At 37.4% G+C, this 25,754-nt stretch overlaps 2 protein-coding genes across 11 annotated transcripts; one reads left to right on the top strand and one right to left on the bottom strand.

Moving 5' to 3' along the window:
- Positions 1-260: 260 nt before the first annotated feature.
- On the top strand, positions 261-4,104 carry LOC124221866 (N-acetylglucosamine-6-phosphate deacetylase). Of its 2 annotated transcripts, XM_046632246.2 has the most exons (8): positions 261-527; positions 601-907; positions 982-1,256; positions 1,411-1,540; positions 1,670-1,758; positions 1,844-1,988; positions 2,055-2,231; positions 2,346-4,104. In XM_046632246.2, the coding sequence occupies exons 2-8, from the start codon at positions 694-696 to the stop codon at positions 2,519-2,521; spliced, it is 1,206 nt and encodes a 401-aa protein (XP_046488202.1). In that variant the 5' UTR covers positions 261-527; positions 601-693; the 3' UTR covers positions 2,522-4,104. The 2 variants fall into 2 exon arrangements, with proteins under 2 accessions (XP_046488202.1, XP_046488201.1); XM_046632245.2 differs by having other exon boundaries at positions 261-907.
- On the bottom strand, positions 3,258-23,204 carry LOC124221857 (uncharacterized). 9 transcript variants are annotated; one of them, XM_046632216.2, is made up of 30 exons: positions 22,957-23,204; positions 14,980-15,137; positions 14,290-14,347; positions 14,130-14,200; positions 12,488-12,664; positions 11,419-11,517; positions 10,230-10,328; positions 10,052-10,150; positions 9,804-9,902; positions 9,503-9,601; positions 9,320-9,418; positions 9,134-9,232; positions 8,945-9,043; positions 8,754-8,852; positions 8,547-8,645; positions 8,368-8,466; positions 7,933-8,031; positions 7,746-7,844; positions 7,529-7,627; positions 7,352-7,450; positions 6,943-7,041; positions 6,758-6,856; positions 6,559-6,657; positions 6,371-6,469; positions 5,810-5,908; positions 5,634-5,732; positions 5,391-5,489; positions 5,206-5,310; positions 4,715-4,974; positions 3,258-4,635 (listed from the first exon to the last, which is right to left on the bottom strand). In XM_046632216.2, the coding sequence occupies exons 2-30, from the start codon at positions 15,086-15,088 to the stop codon at positions 4,552-4,554; spliced, it is 3,042 nt and encodes a 1,013-aa protein (XP_046488172.1). In that variant the 5' UTR covers positions 15,089-15,137; positions 22,957-23,204; the 3' UTR covers positions 3,258-4,551. The 9 variants fall into 9 exon arrangements, with proteins under 9 accessions (XP_046488172.1, XP_046488171.1, XP_046488176.1 ...); XM_046632215.2 differs by lacking the exon at positions 22,957-23,204 and adding an exon at positions 22,658-22,899; XM_046632220.2 differs by lacking the exons at positions 6,371-6,469; positions 22,957-23,204 and adding an exon at positions 22,658-22,899.
- Positions 23,205-25,754: the final 2,550 nt, after the last annotated feature.

Raw genomic sequence — 25,754 nt, 5'->3', positions numbered from 1 at the left:
AGTTCGAAATATATAACCACTTTCTGCGAAACAGGATACGTTGTATGAAATAATATAGACGTCGCACTGTAACGCACTCTATTTTTGTTATGAAAACGGTTATGAAAACGTCCTTGACTAAGAAATACCAGCGCATAGCTCTCCTATAACCGATGTCGTTCCGGTATTGTATACATTTTAATTTAATCTTTCCCGCAATTAGTACTTAAAGATTCATCCAATTCGTTGTATAACCGTGATAAAATGTATTTGGCAGACGACCAATGATCAAATCTATGTCGTTGTATGATTTTTGTGGTAATCATCAAGTCCAGATTAACTTTGTTCCGCATCAGAGAGCAATGTTGAAAATTTCCCAATTCTGCACACATGCAATGGTACCAACCATACGGAGAATGCCGCTGTTGATCATCAGCGTGGTGTGGTAATACTGATGGCTCTGTTCGTAGACGTCGTACCACTGTGTGTTGATGATACTGTCACTTACTGTCACGTGGATATCGCGGGCAGTTCGGATTTTTTTCCAGGTTCGTTGAACCTCTAGATTTGTTTATACGTATCACGAGCATATATATGTCAACGCCTTCGTTCCCAATGCAGATGCAATAAGGAGAAAGAGATAACAATAATTGATGGGCGTCGAAGAAGCAACAGCTTACTGGCAACCCGGTTTTATTCTTGCTAGAATTTGAAATGGCTAAATCATCCAACAAGAAGTTATTGAAACAGTTTTACAACTGTGAAATCCTACGTGATGGGCAAATTGTTAGGGAAGATTTGTGGGTTAGGAATGGAAAGTTTGTTAACCCGGAAAAAATTTTTTACGTCGAGAAAATAATGCCAGATGTTAGGATTGATTGTGGCAACGCTTTGATATCACCTGGATATATCGACCTTCAAATAAATGGTCAGTAGCAAACACCTTATTTCTATACTTGAATAAAATTCAGATTTAAACAACAGTATTTTCGTATTTATCAGGTGGATTTGGCGTTGATTTTTCACACGACGTAACTACTGTAGAATCTGGCATAAATAAAGTAGCCAAAACCCTGCTGGCTCATGGTGTTACCTCTTTTTGCCCTACGCTGGTAACTTCGCCTAATGAAACCTATCAGAAGGTTTTACCCAAAATTAAAAAAAGAAACGGTGGCTCCGACGGGGCAACAATATTGGGTGTCCATGTCGAAGGGCCTTTCATAAATCCTATAAAAAAAGGAGCACACGAAGAAAACTTTATAAAAAAGTTTGACAAGGTTAGTAAGTGAAACTTTACCTTTCCACATTCAATTTTATCCAAAGCAAAGATTTAGCCCTTTGTGTTCTATTAGCTGTAAGTAATTAAGGTGAGAGGATTCAGCTTTTTATACAATAGATTTTAGAATCTTATACTAAAATTCTCATTCTCAGGGTCTACAATCTTTGCTAGACACGTATGGAAGTTTGGATAATATTTGCTACATTACATTGGCACCTGAACTGCCAAACTCGTCGATTGTTATTAAAGAACTGCGTCAGAGAAATATCAAAGTCTCTGTTGGTACGATATTTTCGTTATTTGAATCTCAAATTTCACAAACAATATAATTTACCTGATGTCAAGTATATTGTTTTTAATCCACACACATTTATTTTTCTATATTTTTTATACTAATTTCTATTATTCTAGGACATTCCATAGCCAATTTAAGTGAAGGTGAACAAGCTGTTAAGAATGGTGCTACTTTTATAACTCATTTATTCAATGCAATGCTGCCGGTGAGTTACTTGAATATTTTACCCCAACTGAAAATTGTAACTTTGCATAATTGTTCTATGTAATGACCATACGATTTATTTTCAGTTTCATCACAGAGATCCAGGTTTAGTAGGTCTTTTAACGTCAATACGAATACCACAAGAAAAAATCGTGCACTATGGGATCATAGCAGATGGAGTGCATACGCATCCAGCAGCCTTGCGTATTGCTCATCGAACACATCCAGAGGGTAAGTATTACTTTGAAGTCAATTCATGTCAATGCTCAAAAATAGCAATACCTTGATTAATTCCAGGCTTGGTCCTTGTGACTGATGCTATATCAGCAATGGGTCTTGAAGAAGGCGTTCATCAGCTTGGACAACTTACTATACAAGTTCGTGGCGGATGCGCCTACATTGCAGGAACAGATACTTTGTGTGGAAGTATTGCAGAAATGTCCAAATGCGTACGATTCTTCAAGGAAGCTGCAGGTACCTTGACAGTAATAAAGTCAATTTTCGTATACAGCAATCAGTAATTGCTCATTGTAATATTTGTGAATTTTGAGATAAATTATAATCTCTGCACTGTTGTTCCATTTTAAGATTGTTCAACGGTTGAAGCTCTGGAGGCTGCCACGTTGCACCCAGCAAGAGCGCTTGGTATAGAATCTACCAAAGGTGTTTTGAACTTTGGTGCTGACGCAGATTTCGTACTGCTTACTTCAGAACTCGATGTAATATCAACCTGGATAGCTGGTGAACGAGTGTACTCTGTGTAATATTGTGAATAAATCAGGGACTGACCAAATAAGTGAATATGTAAGTAAGGAAACGGTTTAACAAAGGAAATAGTACGGTTAGTATCACAGCAAATTTTACCTCATTCCATTGATTAATGAGAATTTTTCTAATTATAATGGCTGTGAATTCTACATCACCCTTATTGCTTAGAATGACAATGGAAATTTATTTTCATACATGAAGAATTGATACTGTTATGATGATTAAGCAAGAGTGATTTATCCTAATCAAACAAACAAGTCGAATTTAGTCTATAGTTCCATCTGGGATTCTTGTGTCACTGGAATATGTGCGTTGAGTGGATCAGGTTTCCAAGCAACTCAAATCAAAATCCGAACAAAGTAATTGGTCTCTGGGTCATTAATGCAATTGTAAACACGATTACTCAGAATTCTTCGGAAATTATATTAGACTTGCGTAAGTCCAATACGTTTGAATACGTGATGACGAACCTTTTAATGGAATTTATACGCTACTTACTTTTATAGGGTGCTCAAATGGATTATTGTTATTGGGAAATAACATGCAATTTTTATAATATATAATTGTTTTATATAGAATTGAATTATTTCAATTTAAATAAATGTGAATTTTATGTACGATCGATGACATTTTACCTTTGAAAAAAATCATAAATCAAATTTGTGCAGGTGTACAAACAGCCACAAATGATTCTATGAATAACAATATGGAAAACAAAAATAAGCACAATGGTTTACAATGAAAAAGTTAAATTATTTTTATTATTTTTTTCTGTATAATCATACCCTGGCAAACTACAAGGGCGTTTGATGCGAAAAATTTTGTGGAATGTTTACAGAATTACAATTACAACTGAAATTGCATACAGACAGGATAATATTCACTTATAAACTGCTGACATAACAGGGACAAGAATTTTTATGGAAATGTCTGCCTTGTGGTATTACGAAATGCAAAAACAGAAAAGAAAATACACGTGATTGCTCTACCAAACTTGATAGAAATATTTTTTTCTCAATTGATAAACTGCTCAGCAGTACATAAAGGAATAGATGCAGTTTAAATTATCTACATTAGCCGTATTCCTTTCATTAAAATTTATCTGTGCAATAGAGATTTTTTACAATTCCTAGGCCATAGCGTTTACGCAACAAATACTGAGTCGGAAGTGTGTAACTTTGCTGATCTCAATTCAAAGGGATATAGCTTATACTGAAAGCAAATAATACATATTATACTAAACTTGCGGAATATGTTCGTAAATATGCACTGTAAATATTTCTTGCAGCCCAACTCTAAGCACTGGTTTACTTTGCAGAATAAAATCTTTTGTAAATAAAAGTCTCGTACGAGTTTCCATAAAAGAAGTCGCTGTTTTTGTAGTAATTAAACGATATCTAGATGTTCAGATAACATTAACTGGATTGTGATTTACGTTGTAAGAGTTATGTTGGAGTTGGGCTGCTTCTCCCGTCAACAAAACAATAGATTTCGCTGAATATGTACCCTTTGTCGATTTGACTTTATTTTATAAGTAAACGATTTCGCACTTATAGATATTTCTAACACTCGGCACGGTCCTGCCAGCCAAAAAATGATTCGTTCTCCAGAGTCATACAATATTTGGGAATGAGTGAGTAGAATTTTCTCAAATATTGTATTGTAAAGGAACTCTCCCGCTAGTTCTTATTTTCGAATAATACTTCCGAGCAGTCTATAATAATAAAGAGTATAACAAAGCGCTAATACTTTTTTTAAAACGTATCCAACATATTTCTAACTTGTCTGTAATAAAAATTTTTCCTAAAAATTATACAGTGCTAAACACACTTAGTAGTTCTACTCTGCAATAAACTCAGGCAGGCAACAACTGGACTTCAAGTAAACGAAATCATTTCACTTTTTTTGATTAGATGCATTAAATTTATCAACTGGCAAATAATGATATTTTCATTAATCATTGCAGGGATTAAAAAAAAAAAAAAAAAAAATTAACGTGCGTTAATAAAACGTAGTTTATTAGTAGTTAGCACACGGTGTCCTTCAAGTTACAGATGTACGGAGAGTGTCTGATGCCAAAAGTATGCGCTGGAGGAATGTCTAGCTGCACCTGAAAAAAAATATCAACATGATTTGTCGTTTTCTGACATTGAAAATATTGTACTCGCAATTGATTCAATATTTTGTACCTTTTCTGGGCAATGTGCACCAGGACCAGGAATCTTGGAGTGATCGTCGGGCAATTGATAACGGGCGCTTATGCTGTACGCGGGACTTTTAGCTCTTACTGCATCAGCTTTGATGGCTTCGTATGAACCAGGACCTGGTACAAGGATTCTATCATCCGCGAAAGCACGTTGTCTTCCAGAGATGGAATACGCTGGTGCAGTCTTCTTATTTCCTTCTTTCGTTGAGCCGAGGACCGATGGAATGTTGTAGACATTGGGAGCTGTGTGAGAAGGTGAGTGAATAAATACTATCTACATGCGAAATGTTACGGTTGAATCTTAATTGCGTCGATGAATTTTCGGGAGCAAAAACTGCTCCTGTGTACAAGTACATAGTCAAGAATGTTACACAATTTAGCAGAATCAGCCGAAAGGATCAACTTTGAATCCCTTTATTGTACAGAAGAAAACGAAAAACACAGAAGACAGAGCAATGCTAGCTAGAAAGTTACCTGGTGTATCATTGAAATTGTTCATAGGTGGTCTAAGTCCGAAAGTAAACTGTAATGCTCTCTCGAAGAGAATCATAGCTTTTTCGGGGCTGTATTCTCCAGGTCCTTTAACGTGAACAAAAATATGTCACAAATCACAATCAAAGTTTAATAATCTGAAGCTGAAACTTTAAATCATTACGTACCAGGAACGTCATTTGGTTTTGAGGGATCAACTTTGTGTCCAAAACTGTATCGGGGTGCGTTATCCAGGTTCATTTTCTCAGGGCTATACGTTCCAGGTGCTAGAGGTCATAGAAGTATTTTCAGTGGGAGGCACAACATGCACTTTCAATAAAAAAAATGTACAAGTGTTCTATAATACTGCAGCACTAGATAAAAACAATATTAACTACGACTAAGATATGTTGGACTTGCTACAACATTACCTGGAACATCAGTCGGCTTTTCCGAAGCTCCTTTTCCGCTAATACTGTATTGAGGACCTTTATCGAGATTCACCTTTTCAGGACTGTATGAACCAGGAGCTAGTATGAAGAAAAAATATGTATATGAGATGAATAAGAAAAAGCAGAAGTAGTAGCTGAGAATCTTTGGTACTGACCTGGAGTATCGCTTGGCTTCTCAATAGGGGTTCGATGTCCAAAACTATATTCTGGCATTTTATCTGGATTGAATTTTTCCGGGCTATATGTACCGGGTGCTGTAATGAAATAAAACAATTTATGTCGCTAGTTGTTGAAATAAGCAAGGTGTTGCGAAATATAATTGAATCGTGTATAATTACCGTCTTGCGTATTTTGGTATTAATATTTAGGTCATGTTGCAATTCGTTATGATTAATGTTTACTGCTGAGAAAAAATTTAAAAAAGTTTAGTGCAAACTCAATACAAAAAAAAAAAGAAATAAAGTGAAAACTAATTAAATTTGATTAAATTATTATTGTCAAAACTAATTAGCAGAATTATCCGGCCGACTGCAGGGATGGAACATTATTTTTTAGTATTGTAAGAAATTGCGACCTCCGTATGACTCTTACCCTAGGATTTTTTAAATCCATCACTTTTATTGCGTGAAATGCTTTAGTGCGTTATTGTTAGATCGAACTTTCAATGTCCCATACTTACACTCAGGTCTACATAAGTTAGTAATTACTAATTTTACCTGGGGTATCACTAGGTTTTTCCAATGGTATTCTGTGGCTAAAGCCGTAATAAGGATCATGCTTCAGTTTAGCCTTCTCAGGGCAGTATGCACCTGGTCCTGACAAGTTAGTTAATCAATAAAGGAATTTTTATTAATTCATTATTAATATCTAACTACAAAACCGCCACTTTAACTGCACTACAAACCTGGGAAATTATTTGGTTTTTCAGATACCCCCTTTCCGGTTAAACTGTACTGTGGTCCCTTGTCAGGATTGTGATTCTCGGGACTATACGTGCCAGGAGCTTTAACAATATTGTTACAAAATGTAAGTGATATGAACAGTTACTTGTACAGAAAACTATTTTCTCTCACAATTGTTACACATGCTCGATGTATGCGTACCTGGAACATCGTTCGGCTTCTCAGGGGTACCTTTACCAGATAGACTATATTGGGGGCCTTTATCTAAGTTCACTTTCTCTGGGCTGTAGGCGCCTGGTGCTACAGAATGAATATTTCAATCAGATTAGTCAGGCTAAGTAGCTCTAGTTTTTTCGTGTTATCTGTGATCAGTGTGCAAACATTACCAGGGGTATTGCTCGGGTGATCTAGCGGTGTTCTGTGCCCAAAACTGTAACGCGGAGCGTGGTCCAGATTGGTTTTCTCTGGAGAGTATGTACCAGGTGCTGTAAATTATGCGTTCATTACGATCCTATCTTAAACGTTTCATGTGAAGCAAACAAACTTCTTGGCCAATAATTCGTTAATATTATAATCCAATTGTGAAAGTGTGAGAGGTTTGTTATGTCATGGCACATTTAAGGGTGGTAGTAACCAAACCATGTTAATGATTTTATTCTGCAACAGCTGCGATGAGCACCAGATGATTAATACAGTAATCTGTTATGGTATTTAATTATGTATAAATTACGATAAAGGTATGGAGATTTTAAGAGCATATTAGACTTGTTTTGAATTTATTTTCAAGTAATATACCAGGGTTGTCATTTTCTTTTTCGGGTGAACCTTTCCCGCTTAAACTATACTGAGGACCTTGGTCCAAGTTCACTTTTTCCGGGCAATAAGTTCCAGGAGCTATGGATAAATTTGCATGTCATACTGAGTTCGTAAGTGTTTGCACGAATTACTGTGTAATTTGATTGATCAATTCACCTGGGTTGTCGTTTGGTTTCTCTAGTGGTGTTCTATGCCCAAAACTGAACTGTGGTGCTTTATCGTGATTAAATTTTTCAGGGCAGTAAGTTCCAGGCGCTGCAAACGGATATTTATATTCTCACAGAGCTGAATAATCATACAGTGCAGTCGACATAGCTAGATATTTTGACTCAAGAACACATGGAAAATATATTCAGAGCAGTCTTTAAATTACCTGGAACATTGCTGGGTTTCTCAGGAGTACCTTTACCGCTTATGCTATATTGAGGGCCTTTATGCATATTCACTTTTTCCGGGCTGTAGGTGCCCGGTGCTACAGTATGGAATATTTGAATTAGGATCATTCAGACTAAGTAAATACTTTTCTCCCACATCATCTAAAAGCAATGTATGATAATTACCGGGATTATCACTTGGGTGATCTATTGGTGTTCTGTGTCCAAAACTGTAATGTGGAGCATTGTCCAGATTAAATTTCTCAGGAGAGTATGTACCAGGTGCTGTAAATTGTATGTTTATCATGATCGTGTGCTAAAGTTGACATTTTATTTGATCCGACCGAATTTTTTTGGTGATACATCAGTATTGACATACTCAAATTGTTAACGTGTTAGAAAATTGGGATGCTATGCATGTTTATAGTATGATAATGTCATGAATCTTATCGTTAGGAAAGAACTGACCAAACCAAGTTAATTATTTCAATCGATACCATGTGGAATAAGCCCAAAATTAATGATACAGTAATTTGTCACTGATATGTTATAGAGTACAATTTAGGAAAGGTAATTTTGTGAGAACATTAGATTTACTTTATGTATTCTCAAATCAAGTACCGGGATTGTCAATTCCTTTTTCGGATGCACCTTTTCCGCTTAAGCTATACTGAGGACCTTGATCTAGATTCACTTTTTCCGGGCAATAAGTTCCGGGTGCTATGGATAAATGTACATGTCATACTCAGTTTGTAGTCTTCAACTGGATTTCTGCGTAATTTTATCAATCATCAACTTACCTGGGGTATCGTTTGGCTTATCTAGTGGTGTCCTGTGCCCAAAACTATACTGTGGTGCTTGATGGAAATTCACCTTTTCCGGACAGTAGGTTCCAGGTGCTGCAAGTTAATATTTACGTTTACAGGTGCTTCGGTAAGTGCACGGTCGAATAATCACATTTTAAACTGCATAAGAATTAATGATTCCGGAAGTTACTGATAAATCACCTGGCACATCATTTGGTTTCTCAGGTGCACCTTTTCCGCTTAGACTATACAACGGACCTTTGTCAAGGTTCACCTTCTCCGGGCAGTAAGTTCCAGGTGCTGTGAAAGTAAATATGTGTAACAAACAAATGAAAAATTCAATTTTTCAAGACTCTCAAGTAACGTTATCAATTCTTGTCTTGAATGATTACCTGGTGTATCGTTTGGTTTATCGAGTGGCGTTCTGTGTCCAAAACTATACAGCGGTGCTTTGTCTAAATTTATTTTCTCCGGACAATAAGTACCAGGTGCTATAAGAGTAGAATATAATATATATATATTACTCAACTTTCCACAAAAACATTCAGTTTTTTCAACTTAAAAAAAATTAAATAATATACCAGGTGTGTCACTCGGTTTTTCAGCTGCACCTTTTCCGCTCAAACTGTACTGTGGTCCCTTATCTAGGTTTACTTTTTCCGGACTGTATGTACCAGGTGCTATAAGTGGTTGAGTATTAATTACTTAACAGCCGTTGTGCTAACGGTTTCTGATTTGAAATTGGGAAAATAAATACAACAGCATACCAGGTGTGTCGTTCACTTTCGCCGGAGCCCCTTTTCCACTCAAAGAATATTGTGGGCCCTTATCTAAATTCACTTTTTCCGGGCTGTACGTACCAGGTGCTAAAATTTTTGAAATATAATTTATGCCCTAACTATCGTGTCAAGTTAGTGTAGAGAATTCAAAGCATAGTAATAACAACGTACCGGGTGTGTCACTTGCTTTTTCTGGAGCACCCTTGCCGCTGAGGGAATACTGTGGCCCTTTATCTAGATTTACTTTTTCTGGACTGTATGTACCAGGAGCTGTTAAGGAATTGGTAGTGTCAACAGGGGAACATGTTTGATACAAAGTATTATTGTTAAGAATTGCACCATATTTCCACAAAAATTAATCGCTAGTTACAATTTAATTCTGAATGTATGAATGAAATATTAAGCAAGAAGCACGACCGAGGCACATTGGAGGCACCCTTCTAATTAATATTATCATGCATCTATCAAGTACCTGGAACATCGTTGGGTTTGTCCACATGACCTTTTCCACTCAAGCTATACTGAGGTCCTTTATCCAAGTTAACTTTCTCCGGGCTGTAAGTGCCTGGAGCTACAAACAATCGATTCAATTTACATGTGATTTAAGTGACTAGAGGCTGTGTGTGTTGTTGCGTACTGATAACTTTTATTTTAAGTATAATCCCAAGTAATGTGGAACTTGAAATTCATCATCAAAGGTAATTTAACGTAAATTAATACCTGGTGTATCGTTTTGTTTGTCAGGCGGTGCTTTCCCACTCAAGCTGTACTGAGGACCCTTGTCCAAATTTACCTTCTCGGGGCAGTAAGTTCCAGGAGCTAAGCAGATACCGTTGGTTATGGGTGAGTCAAAATAATGAAGAAAAGTTTAATCTTAATCGTAAGGTTGGACGTTTACCTGGAGTATCGCTCGGTTTTTCAGTCGATACTCTGTGTCCGAAACTGTACCTAGGTGCCTTGTCTAGATTTACCTTCTCAGGGCTGTACGTGCCTGGAGCTGGCGAAAATAATATTTTTAAACAGTTTTAAAATATGCTCAAGAAATATTTGCTCATAGTTTAGTAGTAACACATCTTATATAACGAACTAGTCTAAATATTTTTACATATAAGATTTCTTGCTACATTGTAAAGTAATTGCTCGTACCCTCTAGCAAATTTAACTAGGTGAGAAAATGGCGGGAAGATATACTGTAAGATATACTCAATTTTACGTGCTCAGATATTCGAAAATTGAATATTCTAGGGTAGTTACATTTCTTACGTAATAGATGATCAAATTGATGATAGCAGAAGTATAGTTTTGCGACGGCAGTAAGAAATAAGCCAATACATTTACGAAAAAAACTTGCAACTACTTTTTAAGAATTCATATAAAATCTCTAGATATGGTATAGAAGTGCAAAGAACTACGAAAGTATGTGCCATTGAATGTATAGTCATTGGTGCCAGTGGCGTCATATCTGACAATGAGTAACAAATGATAAGTATGAGCAATTATTCTACATCGTCGTTATTACTTAGGTGTCAACAAGCATAAGTACATATTAGTTGAGCAACGAACGACTAAAGCTACTTTATACTGAATTCAAATTCTGTTTAAACCCTGCATGCGGAATGTAGTATATACCTAATTCTTGATTAACGATGTTAATCCTTTGTGAAACGTTTCGACATCAAGTGCGAGATTCTGGCGGTTGCAAGTATTCCTGTTAATGCAAATGTGAGAATGCGGAGGAAACTTTGTATTATATTGATTAATTGATTATTTTTATTCAGTCAAGTTATTACACGAGATGTGATTTAATTGTGAAACTGAACAGGAATGAAATAAACTTGAATCGATTTAAATTATGGGAATTCATTCCTCAGTTTCGTTTTACATACTGCCTATATGTGGATCATGACTTTGACGACCAATTTTCTTTCACAAGATTATGAGACATAATTGAGGTGAAATAATTGTACACGTCGATAACTTAAAGGAAGATAATCGCAAGCTGCTACTGTTGATTAAGGCTAGGCATGATTAGTAGTCAGTTTGGAAACCCGATGTTACAAAGATTTCAGGGTACGGGTCGTAATTACCAGGGACTTCGCCAGGTTTTTCTTGTTGAACCTTCGCGCCGAAGCTGTACTGAGGGGCTTTATCCAGGTTGACGTTCTCTGGACAATATTCACCCGGAGCTACGAGTTGTACAGGGGAATAAAAAAGTTTCAAAATACTGAGAATACAACCTTGCTGTTTTTTCTTTCACAACAGAGACAATACCTGGAGCTTAATCAGGGTGGCTACACACCTGGAAAATCTGGAAAACCTGGAAATGTCAGGGAATTTAAAAGTGGTCATAGGAAACCTGGAATTGTCAGGGGATTTTTAATTTTGTCATGGAAGAAACTGAAAATATCAATTTTATATCATGGGACTTAGAAATGATTTTTTTATGGTAAAAAGTTTACTTTTTTTCGTTGAGAAAACAAATTGGCTTAAACTGACTTCTTAGTACAGCATATTTTTCTTCGATTCGAATTGAATTTAAACCGAGTATAGAGTTAATAACTCGAATAATTTAGGTTTTAGTAACTTACTAGAACTGGGATATGGGAAAAGAAGGTTTCAGGTCCTGGAAAATCTGGAAATGTCATGGACTTTTTATTTCCAGGAATTTGTGGCCACCCTATTTATGTATTGACGCATTTACAAAATGAACAATTAACGGGGCATTTGGTTTCACGTTTTCACTAAAATTTTCGAATGATTTCGTGTATAGATTCTTTTTTGTCAATATTCATTTGCAAGACTGAATCGAGTATAAAATACATGATGTACATACATAGATGAAAGTGTTTCGGTCTGATTCTGCTAAATTTTTATGATAGACAATAAAAATTAACTATACAGTTCTCATTGACTTATTGAGTTTTGCGAAGGAAATATCACCGGCAAACGTTCGTTTTCCGAGTATTCGTGGAAAGTATAATGAAATCTATAAATAGAGTAACTTCCACGCGAAAGAATTGATCAGAATCACATTTTTCCGATCTTGTATTTAACGTTGCTTTTCCCAGCTTCTCGATTTTCATTTCGCTTGGAAACTCTTTCATTTAATTTCACTTATTTATATATTTTCTTTCATTTCCCGAGAACTGCACTTACCTGGTGTTGAGTTTGGCTTTTCCGTCTGCGTCTTCACGCCAAACGAATACTTCGGCGAACTGTCCGAGATGACTTTTACGGCCTTTTCGGGATTGTAGTCACCCGGGGCCGGAGTTTGTTCAGTTTTACCATTTTTCGTACGTCCGTGTAAAGAAGCGGCCGGTGCTCCATCTTTGCCTTGAAGCGTAAACGTAGACGGTAATAAAAAGAAGGCCTTGAGTATAAACCGGTGTATTTATGCGTTTGTGTCAATTCAAATTAACCTTTGACATGGCGCATGACTTCTCTGGTACATAATCGAATTATCTTTACATTGATATCAATCACTGCACTGATTCATGCTCAAAGTATCTATTCTGTATTCTAAATCTGTATGTTAAAATTGTTCAAACATTTGTCAAAATATCGACTAAGACTTGAAATATCGAAAAATTTTATCGTGTACATTCGTGTACACTAGGACGGTTCAGAAAGGATTTTTTTTTTTAGATTTCGCTCTACTCCGAGGTTCATGTAATTTTTCACTAAAAAATAGCTTTCCCGACAGAGCTGGGCTGAAATTTTTTTTTTATTTTTATCATCACTGTGTTAAAAAAAATCATACAAAACATAGCCACCGAAAGGTTTAAGGATATCTCAACATTGAAATTCCCGAAAATAGCTTTTTTCGAAAATTCAACGTCGTTGAGGCAGTAATAAAAACAAATTTCATCCTAGCCCTTTCGCGTGAGCCATTCTTTAGTGACAAAATACAAGAATCTCGGAGAAGAGCAAAATCTGAAAAAAGGCTCTTTTCTGAATGCTCCTAGTGTACTACGTACTTGCAGAGAGTAAAATTTTTTGAAAATTGCACACATTCCCCGTCGCCGGCATCGAACCTATAACGAAAAGTAACTATCGATCCGTTACGCCGGCTGCGTAAATCATTACTGCCGTAAATTTGTATCGCAACAAACTATGTATAATATACAGATACACGATCGATCGCTGTTACAGAAGAGGTAACGAAAATAAAGAAAAAATTGTTCAATTAAAGTCTCACAAAGTTCTCGTTTGCATAGCGATAGCCAAGCAGTCGTCGGGTATCGACCAAACGGTTTACGGATACCAATAATAATCCGTGTATAGGAATTCTGGTAAACTATTGTGGCAAAATAGAAAAAGAGAAAAGCTCGAAGGCTGCGGAATACATGGACTGCCCGTGACGAACTTCGATTAAGAAAAGCAAATAATAATTGGCCATCGCGGATACCGCAACAGTGAATAAGTCGGAATATACGATTCGGCAGAGAACGATTTTATTTTTATTGGGGGAAGAAGTTTCTGGATTACTGTTAACCCTTCCAGTCACACGTTTTTTTGTTACTTTTGTTACTCGAGTGATTTTGGGGTCGCTGATCACGAATCTGAAGTTAGAATTTGATAATTTCTAAATCCAAGATGGCGGATGCAAAATTGAAAAACCTATAAAAATTTGATGATTCTGGCCGAAACTCGGGGCTCTTTGGGGTCGCTGATTAAAAATCTGAAGTCAGAATTAATAATAAACTGTGATAAGGCTAGAACATGGAAATTTTTTAGATGGGTCCCTGAGGATCCCACTGCGACTGAAAGGGTTAAGACACTCGTTTCGATATCTTACCCTTCGCGCTGAGGCCAGAAACGTTGTATTGACCCGGACCAGGTCCTGGACTGTTGTTCTTGTTCGCGTGTCTGCAATAAACGCATTCGGTATTCGCGTGTTAGTTAAGCACATTTGATTATGCAGCTCTAAATTACCGAGATTATTCTGCCAAGATTACCTGCTGCCAAAAGAGAACGCCGGTGCTCTACCTCTCTTTGAGTCTGGAACGGTTTTCCCTGTGAACAGAAACGGAACGTAAGAAGGAAGGATTCAGAAATTGAAAACGATTTGAAAACATGAAGAGACGACGAATTTTCACGTATAAGGAAAGCGAACGATTTCGGTTACATGGGGTTCGATCATCGATCGGTCGCAAATCCTGCCAACCAATGCTTATGTCGCTGCAATTAAATTTAATTTGTATTCCTCGGATCCTCGTCTGAAGGCGGATTTGTCTCTAACTGGGTCAAGGCGCGAGCCACGCCGTATTTGTCTCATCGAAGCCATTTCCGTAGAATTCCCATGACGAAGTCCAAAGTAGAATTGCCTACAGTGTGACCTAAGCTGTAATACAGTCTGTCGAATAATCGGCAAGTGATTCAACGATCCAATAATAAATTGTGCTTCTGAACATGAAACCTTTTTCTGTATACCGATGATTTCCAGATTTGTAAATAAATTATGTTCTGAAAATTAGCCGGTATAATTATTAACTGTGTTATTGGAGGCCTTGATCTTCCGATAATAAACGACACGGGTAACCCTGACTGTTTTTCGAAGTAGAAACTGACTTACGTTATAGACGTGCGGACACGAACCTCAATGAAAATATATATCGGAACAAGTTATGGGCATGTAAGATGTTTACCTATGAGTGATGGTAGAGTCACGCAAGCTGGTCCAGGACTGCTGTATTCAGCTGCGATCGGACCCCTCCTCTTCGTTGGGCTCCATGGTCTCTGGGTCATACCTCCCATTATCCTCTATGGTGTATAATTGACAAGGTCGTTCGTAGCGTTCGATTCTCTGTAAAAGTAGAAAAACCATAAAAAAAAATTAAAAATTAAAAATATACATAGATAATAAATGACCAAACATCTCGTAGAAAAGCCCAGGAACCGTTTGAGAGTTCAATCAAGCGCATTTCAGTACGAGATACGCGTCTGAAATTGCTTTGTAACGGTTCTGCGCTCCAGATAACTTCCCTCTGATCCTCTCGGAGAGTATCGGTTGTGCAAAGCGGATGATAGCCGGAGTGCTCGATAAAATCGTTTGAAAAATGAAAGAGTCGTCGTAATCTCGAGCATAAAATGCGAAGTCGAATGAGCTTTGAATAAAAAGCTGCCGCGGTAAATATACGAACTCGTGAAAGAAAGGCGACATCACCCCTTGCGGATTAGCGGATTTTTGAAGTAAGCCGCGATTATCAACGGCTTCGACAATCGTCGATAGCTCTTTGCTTCTCCTCATTTTATTAAAAAGACCTCTGCAGACGTGGCCGCGTATTGCGTCAGTGATGGCCTCGAATGGCATGGAGTCAGGACGCGCCATATAAGTGCATGCCCATGGCAGACTTTCGTCTCGCCCACCGAGCCAACCACGATCATGTCTTTCCCTTGATTTGGTATATAGTTTGCGCGAAAAAAAAATACAAAGTTCGATCCCGGCCGAGAAATGAGTCAACGCATCGCGAGATTGATGTTCGTAACGTTATCGTAGGAAAAATCGGTGTTTTATTAATTTTACATTGACTTTCAAGGAGGCAAGATTTCAAAGCACGAGTAAATAATCCCTGGCTTATCTCATTATCGGTTCGTAAAAAATCTGATACTTTCGTTACGCTGCTGAAATGAGACGAGAAATTACTTTCCTCTCACGGCACACGCAGAGAAATAAATTGCTGTCTTGGCTAGATTATTGCTACTTTAGCAATTTTCGATTGTAAACATAGAGCTTGCAAATTATTGCGGCTTGGGCATATGTAAATCTGTCTAATCGGCATTGTGTACGTAACTAAAATTAAAAAAAAAAAAATAACCATCGATCGAATGAATTAAAACATAAACGTGGATCAGTTATTATTTTTAAAATTTTGAATTTTGTTTATCAATAGTATATTTTTATATTTTTCGTCCTAACTCTGAATTAAAATAACAAAATGTCTGTTGGATCGAATCACATACGGTAATCTCGATATCTTCGCACAAAAAATGGTAGAAATTAAAGCTGCATGAAACTATAAAATAATAATAACGTATCCCTGAACGATTCAAAGCACCTACCATTTACGGTAAAAGAGGTTATTTTACACACGCGATCGCACTCTTCAACACCATCCTTAGTTCACTGCTCGATTCTTTATGCCTTTAAACATGTAGATGCCATCTGGTTTCATCCGCTATCGCTCCAATATGCGTCTTACATCTTCCATTGTATTTATTTTACCACTTTCATGGGTAGACGGCCACTGCACTTTCAAATACAATTGAATTAACTTGCTCTCATGACCAGATCCGACAACATCTTGTTACACAGAGCACATTAGGTAATTCTAACAATCGTACTCCAGCTAATGGAGCAAAATGAAGTGTTGCATAAAGAAAAAGGGTTGTTCTATTGACAAATTAAGCGTCAGCGAAGCACCGATAGCTAATACAGCAATTTCATTTCTCTCACAATCAGTGCAGTGAGGCACAAATCGATTGCATGCTCATCCCATGCGCCCTTATAATTTGTTGTTAAATCTCGCGTCGTTGCTGATGTAGTTCATAATCACCGCCCCATTGATATAATCGATATTTTCAATTAAACGCGCTGTCGAGTTTATTTCCGTCTATTACATCACGGTTTGCATAATTGTGAAAACACAACGTCGCTTACATCATTGGAACAGTTTGCCGATAGTTTATTTGCAATTACAAACCGTATTGTTAAAGTTGAATACGTATTTTTTCATAACTTCATTACACAGCGTACGTTGGTTTAGTTTTTTACTTGACGCAACTATTTCCTCGATGTACAAAAATTCTCCAAGTACCTAATTCAAATAAAAACCGATTGTAATAAGAAATTATACGTAAAGCTTATTTCATTGTGTAACGGCATAAAAACGGCATTACTAAAATAACAGCAAGAATGTACAATGACGATAACAACACCGTAGTTTCCTCCGTTTACTCGCTCATCCTGTGTAATCGGCTCGACATTCCTGCTGCAGATAGCTTGTCTGACTAATATACTGATCGTGAGTGTTACAATTTACTTCGGTACCAGCTTTATGGGAATAACTGTGCTGTGAGTCTGCGTGCATGGTTTAAAGTATGCTGAGGCGTTGTCTGGACGTGTGATTGGAAGACAGGAAACACTTGTTTTGTTCCGACGTTAAAACAAAAAGTTCAAATGCAGATGAAACGCGACAAGAAAGTGGAAAAAATAAACCCTGTCACATCGACGTCATTCGGACGCTTTTGAATTTTCTCTATTTGGTCAACGGGCCAGCAACTTTCAATGCATATACATACATACATATATATACATATATGTATATATATATATATTTGTTCATGCGTGTTTGTGTGTAGAATTGTTTCTGTGGGCGATCCTAACGTCGTCCAATTACGGATCGAAACGACTAGAACATCAAGATAGAGATCTCTGACCTCTTTGATTCGAGAGTATGCGCATGTTATTATAAAAAATAAATGTGGGGCGAGTGTTTTTCTATTTTTTTTTTTTTCCAATCGTTTTCCTTGCCACCTTTATTAGTCGCTTAGAAGAATTACCAGTTCCAAAGATCGCTGTCCTGCATAGAATAGGAGTGCATGCTTCGAAAACGATGAAACGTATCCTGTGATCTTGATTTTTATAATGTCAAGAACCACTGAATCGTAATACCTACGTAGTACGCACACACCGTGTGGTCGTAACTATTGTCGAGGTGAATTATACTCTCAGATTGGTAGATGACGGAATCCTGGAGGTCATTTGTCAATCAGCCTTTTGCGAATTATCTAATTTTGTATTCACCGTTACATGGATAGTTGTGGGCACTGCCGTGCAGCCAATAGGAGATAACGAGATGTTATTCCATCGTGTATACCCGTAATAAAAATTAATCGCCACCCGGTCAAGATTCTGATCCGCTGTTGTAATAATTCACGGTTAATAATTCATTCCGCGTATCGAAAAACTGTGATCTTATAATATTTGAGCGTTAAAAATCAAATCAGTACCTCGGATCCCGCGAGATTCTCGACCCGGAATTTTTTAACATCGAGTATATGATAACTACACATAACTCATCGTCAGTCCGAGCTGGCAACGATTAAAATTAATATCCTAATCGTTAATCCTCTTGTATAATTTCTGCTCGAAAACGTGCATCACGTGAGGAAAAAAAGGCAAAATTAATGCAATTGGAAATAGCCAAATTACAGACAACGTGGTAAAAATATATGTTTCAATAGACCAAGAGTGAACAATATCTGTTGTTCGACCGGTTGACCTCACTGGTTTATATAAAGTAACTCGAGCGGTGATCAACGTTACAGCTTCCAGGGAGCGACACGTCAAATGTTTAGTTGATTAAAATTCATCAGATGATGAAATTACGCGAAGGTGAAACAAAACGGCAAATCAAATCTTCCCGTGCCTAATTCGTTCCAAGTTTATCATACGTCTATCCGCTGCACATCTAGGCTTGTTCCTTTGAGCCGACTTTGACCTCGCCGCGATTGCATGGGATGAGTTAATAACCAATTTCAGCCTCACGATCACCTCGACTGCACGCAATATTATCCGAAAGGCAGCTGAACAGTCGTTCATTCGGATTATAGAGCTTCATCCATTAAATTATACCTGAGACTTTTCGCTCCGTTTTCGAGTAAATATTTCTTTGCAATTCGCGCTTCATTCCTCGATTATTACTTATCGTAAAGCTTGTACCTACGGTAAATCACGTGGATCTACTATCGTACGTCAAATTTCATTCCTTTCTTTTTTTGTGTTTATTTTTATATTGTTTTTTTACTCGTATCAACCTTCGCGAATGTTTGGAACAACTTTGGTTTGCCATCATCGCCCGGCTTACGAACATCGCTAAATTTGTAGCATGACGTCACTCGATCGTTTCGTCAGTTTCTCTCGTCACAGGTAAATACATAATAGACTGTAAGAATTAACACATCCGTGTAAATACAGAAATGAAGAATTTGTTTTCCTCTCTCTGTCTCTCTCTCTGTCTCTTTCTCTTTCTCTATCTTTCCTTCATCACCTTCTCTCAAACGTCCCGGAGGCAATAAAAAAAAAAAAAAACAAATGTATTACGTAATTGTAATTAGCGGAGGTGATTACTATCAACGTCGGGTTCGGTAGGCTGCTGATCGACGACCTGGGCATAGCATCCTCGTTACGGTCACTGGACCGAAAAAATTACTGTTGCTGGAGGGTTTTGAATCGAGGTTAAAGGAAAATGAAAAAAAAAAAATGATATAGTATAGGTGAGAAAATAAAGGAATAAAAACTTCCTGCCTCGTATACCTAGATGTATAGATATGTATAATATGCCTACATGTGTTCCGTATTCTTGTCACGTGTCGCTCTAGCCGGCGTAAATAGCGTTTTAAACGAATGTAATAATCAGACATGCTTCTCATGTTTGTAACCGTGTTTATTATTTTTCGACAAGGATCGCACGACATTTTCGTTTATCGTCTTACGATGTCAGACGCTTGCAATAATTACAGAGACTCCGGTACTCCGTGTAATTGCTGTATCGCGTTACGACTTGAAAATATCTCCGATTCTTCGAATAACCGCGGAGAAATCGTGCAATAGGTATGCGGTACGATGTTTGAGCTCTGAAACTTACCTGCAATGCACCGGCCAAACCACATGTTTTACTTTTAATGCACGTTTATTGTGCATCCAGAGTCATGTCCGTGTTTTTGGTCTTACGATCGTGTACAGTTCGTAGTCCGTGTAAGGAGATGAAAGCTTGTAACTGCTCGAAAACCTCGGTGTATACGCTCATCTACGTAACATATTGACGCAATACGAAAATAACTCTGATATATCCTGCCGACGATTTTTTTCCCCCAGTTTCGTAGTTTTTATCTTATTTTACGAATGGAAGAATAGACGTCGAAAGTAAATAATGATTATTTTACTCTCGTGGTTGTCGGTTTTAGCTCGATTCTATACTGATATTCATCGAATTATTGACACTTTGACAGCGGTTTTGGCTTTTTACATACATACGTTTACGTCGCTACTTGTTTTATAGGAGTAATTTTCTATTGAAAGAACAGGTCTTGATGTACTGCTCACATTTGAATAATTAATGCGGGGAAAAGCGCATTTCTCTTCGAGAAATATCGCGTGCAAAACTTTCCCTGTACGTAATTAGTTCCACTGTTTTTATTGCTACTTCGACCAGGCTTATGGACACATCTATACGATGAAATAATTGAAAACTACTAGATTTATGCCTCTTATTTTTCGTTGTACCGAATATTGAATTTTTCTGCGGAGAACAGGTTTTGTTTTTGGTTTTTTTTTTTTTTTTTTTCAACTTGGCAGATGATCACGTGACGCGTGACCAAATAACGCTTCAAGTGAAACATGTTTGGGTGTAAATAATAGATATGAGTAAAACGATTTTGCGAAGGTTAAATTTTAATGTAATTATACCTAAGCATGGCTCGAGTAGAGTATCTGAAAATTATACGCTGACGCGAGCAAAGCTAGGAATGCGTTATGACACGATGTTATTTTGCTTTCGATGCTAAATTTTATTCTTGTCGAAAACCGTGTTTGTCGAATTACTCGAAAGAAATTTTTTTCTTTCACACATGCTAGTTTTAATCAAACATTTATTGGATCTAAGAGAATTTTAGTGAACATTGGAAGTGAATGATCTTGCGGTTAAAATAGGAACAAAAATCGGTGAAATACGTTCGATCGAAAAAGCGATAATTGTGGCTCCGCTTAACAATGATACGTGTAAAAATAAATCGGATGAATACAAAGATACACCAGTTTCGCAATAAGTCAAGTCGAGTGAATATCAGGGATTACATCGAGACGCTTCGCTTCGAATGGTCGACTGTTGTCGGTGTAGCTAATCCGATTTACAAAATATGCGATGATCTGTACAACGCTTTACGCTTTCGGTTTACTCTCAGATTCACTCGTACGAACAACATCGCGACTAAGCAAATAAAATATGCAGTACGTGGCTGAATAAATTAAAATCTTAACGCAATATCTGCGATGAACTGCCTCTTTTCCAGTAAATAAATAAATAAATAAAAAGGAACAAGCCGGTTGCCGTTTTAATCAGCTGTAAAGCTCCGAGACTTACTCCACTATGTACGTACTCGATGGAATTCGGAGTTACGTTATCAACTGTGACTGCTGCATCGCTAATAAACTAAAAAGATTTATCAGCGCAGCGCAACTTATACGCATTAGCTAACGCCGGTTAATCCAACGGGTCATCCGATATTTCATTCCCTAATTCCGTAAAGTGCTGAACACGAAGCTAACGGATTGATTTTACATCAACCAGGGTTTGTTTTGTTGACATTCGATATAATTTTCATTCATGATGTAACACGCAAGTTCTTTTTACGCACGTAACGCAATCCGCCTCGTGATACGTGAGGTCAGCTCGTAATGTACGCTAATCTAAAATCGTTCAAACCTCATTAAGTAATTTTCCGAATCCCGACGACAAGGCGACGATGATTATAAGTTTCTCTCAAAATCTATCGTATCTAAATTCCAAACGATTTTATCGCGATTTCCACCAGCATTTATCACTCATTAATTAGGAGGAAGTGTATACGAATATAGGGTTGAAAAGGTTTGAGAATTTTGGCAATTTATAACTTTAATGAAATCATTCGATTCGATTGGAGTTTGTTTAATTCAGAATTATGTTTGTCAAGCTTGATTCGATCGCTTTTTCATTAAAGTAAATTATAGCAAATGTTGTTATAACCATTTCACTGACTGATATGTTTTTCCGCGTCGACGATATCTCAAAAACGGCTCAACCGACTCACTTGAGATTAGGAGACAGTATTCTTGGACAGTTTATCCTCATCGCAACGATTCGAAATCATTATCTTATCTCACAAAATGGAATCAGTTTGAGGTTGAAATCCGACTTTTCGTTAGAAAATTCACGACCTTTTACAAAATTATATAAAAAAAAAAAAAACAGATATGTGGCAAAGAGAACAAACTATCCACGAATGCTGTGTACAAATTAAGAGTTAATCGCTTGATCATTTTTCCGCAAAACATGTCACTGAGCGAAACGGTTGATTTTATTGTCAATAACAGTGCTTCCTGTTAATATCTCTTGATCAAAGAAATACGTAAACGAAGCTCGATATACATGCTCTCGAATAAACCAAGCCTCGGTCTAATCGAATAATTGATCGTCGAGATATAAATTTCCAAAATCAAGCACGTTTTTTCAACCGTCTACTTCTTTTTACCCCCTTGATCTAGTCTGACACATCGTTTCCACTTACCACTTACGCGGCGCAGGGGTGAATTCGCCTTTTGACGAAAAGTTTCTCTGGCGACGTACGATGTTCGGTTTCTCTCACGTCTACGTATTAAACCCAACGAGAAAGGGCAAGAAAAAAAATCAGCGATCGAATCGAACAGCAATCGCGGGACGGGCTCTTTCCAAGTCGATCTCCTCGGTCGGCCGACTACAAACTGTCAACTCGCATTCCACATGGAGTTAATACTCCTCTGTTTCCCTCTCCGATTCACGCACGCGTATTATATGCCTCGGCATCACGGTAGGCATAGGATACAATACCTTTCTGGGATAACGGACCGGGCATCATGTGTAACACAGACGGATGAGGAGAGCAGAGGATGACAATACCGATTGTATCACACACCTTTCTCGCCGCGTATTCGATTCTATATTTCGGGTTTCATAGTTTAATCGCCTCGTCTAATTTCGTTATTTCGTTATGAACCCGAATGTATGCGCCTTTATCCACCTCAAAAAATCCCGGTAATACCAGGTATTCACGACCTCCCGCCCACTTTCAAGTAAACCGTCCAGACCCTCTTACTCGATGCTACTACAATCTGCATGAATATTTAACAGCGACTTATCGGATCTATTTTAGAACAGATAAAATGATAATGCACGTACTGCAGTATTTTCGAGGCGCGCGTCACTCGTAATTCGAGCGCTGAGTCTGACTACGAACGGCTGTTTTTACTTTTACCGAACGAGTGCAACTCCGGTTGCATATCTGCAGGCGCCGACGACCAAGCGCTCTTATCCAAAGTTCAAGAAAGAGAGGAAAAACTGTTTGAAAAATATTTGCCCCGACAGCGGTGAACGTGAATGAAACAATGTCTCTACTGTGTAATGGTGACGAAGCTGAGCAAATTTCAACAACACAAGCTAAGATAACGACGATATGAGAAAAGGTTTTTTAATTAGAACTTTCAGAATGTTCAAGATCTGCTGTTTTTGATCCGATTATAATGTTTGTGGGCTTATTTTCCTCGTTGGCCGGATATTTACGTATTGTTTGAAAAATATTCGAGACATCTCACATTAAAGTATAGCTATATCGCGAAAATATAATTTCTCACGAACATTCATGGTATACCGGGCTTACATTAATCTATTTTATCCCCTCTGGAGGTAACTGTTTGTAAATATTTTTTCAGACGAGACCTGGAGATCATGATTGTACACAGAATAAACCCAAAACATTAGAATCGGATTAAAAAAAGCTATAGCCTAACAATTTTGAACGTTATAGCTATATTACCTTTTCTTCAGCTGACGATGTCATTGTGTCATTTGAATTTGTTCAGATTCATTCCAATTACACGGCAAGGATGTTGTTTCATTCGCGTTTACTGTTATTAGCGCAAATAACATTGCTGAAGATTTTTTGAATGATTCATTCTCTTCCTATAACTTTTCATTCAAATTGTGGGCCCCATTTATCATTAATTAATGCAATCGGCATTTTTCCACTTACGAAGGGTTTTAAAAAGGAATTGTCATCTGTTATACGGTTCGTGAATATTGCGTGAAATGTACCCTATTATACATCGAATTATATATTTCTAACGAATCTGGTTATGATTTGCAAGGTTAATATTACACTGATGCATGAAGGTACGGAGAAATATGAAAAGAACGTGGGTGCCGGATTCAAGCGCATTGCCAATAAAGGAGTCGACTGTAAAGTTACCGTGAAAAAAACAATCAATGACGCGTGACAATCTGAAAATAAATTATGTCGATATCAATTACAAGGTGCAGCATTGTTGACTTGTCAACGTTATATGGATTCATATTATACCTTTGACAAGAATGTGGAGATAGAATGATAACTCAATTTGCTTCACAGAGATAGGGATAAACAATATTCTCATTCATCTCTCCAACAGAATAATTCACGGCCGTACAATATGCGTTAATCATGAGTATCTAAGTGAAGAAATATATGCAAAAGGTACTTACGAGTACTCTTATACTTTACATATTATGCCATTTTATTACGTTTTACCACATGGAGGACACTTGGGGAAACGTGTTTATCCTTCCGAGAAAACCTTCACCTATTTCCGAGATCATTTTTTCCCCAAGTTTTGAAAAATTGTATTATTAATTTGTCTAACACGAGAGCAATGAAAAGATATACACTCCTAGCACTAACTAATACGAAATTCAAAGTTATTTTGATCTATCTAGCGTATTATTAAAACCAAAAAAAAACATCTGCTTTCGGATGTAAAAACGACGTAAATAAAAGTCGAAGGATATTTGACTTGAGTCACTCGACCAGAAGCTTGCCATGCCTACACCGGTAGAATAAATTATACCTATATATACACTTTAGTCGCGTCAGATTCGTAAGCAGGCTTGCACAAAAATGGTAAAATCTGTGGGCGTAATGCCATTGAATCGAATTCGATTCACATCCAACTAGAGTATGTCTACAGGGTGATCACAAACTATGGAGATATCAAATGTGACTTGAAAGGAAAGAAATTGGCTGACTTGGATTATCGAAAAATTTTTGAAAATTTCGCGACAAAATAGTAAAGAATAGAGGTTTTATTTCGGTTGACAAGGGAAGAGCCAAACCTTTCTCTCGCGGATTTTGACGGGTCTCAGGTATAATGAAGGCGGATCCTTCCCGAGTAGTAAACTAACGGCATTTTGTTCAATAAGCTGTAGGTTCGGAGAAAATTTTCGGGGGCCCCCCTTTAGCATTAGATATACATATCTCTAACATTCAATATACCAAAGACCGATCAAAATCCGTGAGAGAGAGGTTTGGGTGGTGCCCTTATAAGAAAAACTTCGGGAAATGTTAAAGATTCCCGATAAGCCTGCCCAGAAATATCCTCTAACTTCTTTTTATGGTTCAGTATAAATACGTCTAAGCTAAATCCGCCCATTGTGTAAAACAATTCGGTCTGTATTGCCATAGTCGCAAAGTAAAGAACAATAATGAAAAGATAAGATAGAAAGACGAGTTTCAAGTTGCCGAAGGTATCACACTCTATACCTGTATGAAACTCCACACCATACCCAGTAGCGAAGCGAGAATTTGCAGACTGTGGCCG

This window comes from Neodiprion pinetum, chromosome 6 (genome assembly GCF_021155775.2).
Source record: "Neodiprion pinetum isolate iyNeoPine1 chromosome 6, iyNeoPine1.2, whole genome shotgun sequence".
Classification (NCBI taxonomy): domain Eukaryota; kingdom Metazoa; phylum Arthropoda; class Insecta; order Hymenoptera; family Diprionidae; genus Neodiprion; species Neodiprion pinetum.
This window is presented reverse-complemented; position numbering and strand designations above follow the sequence as displayed.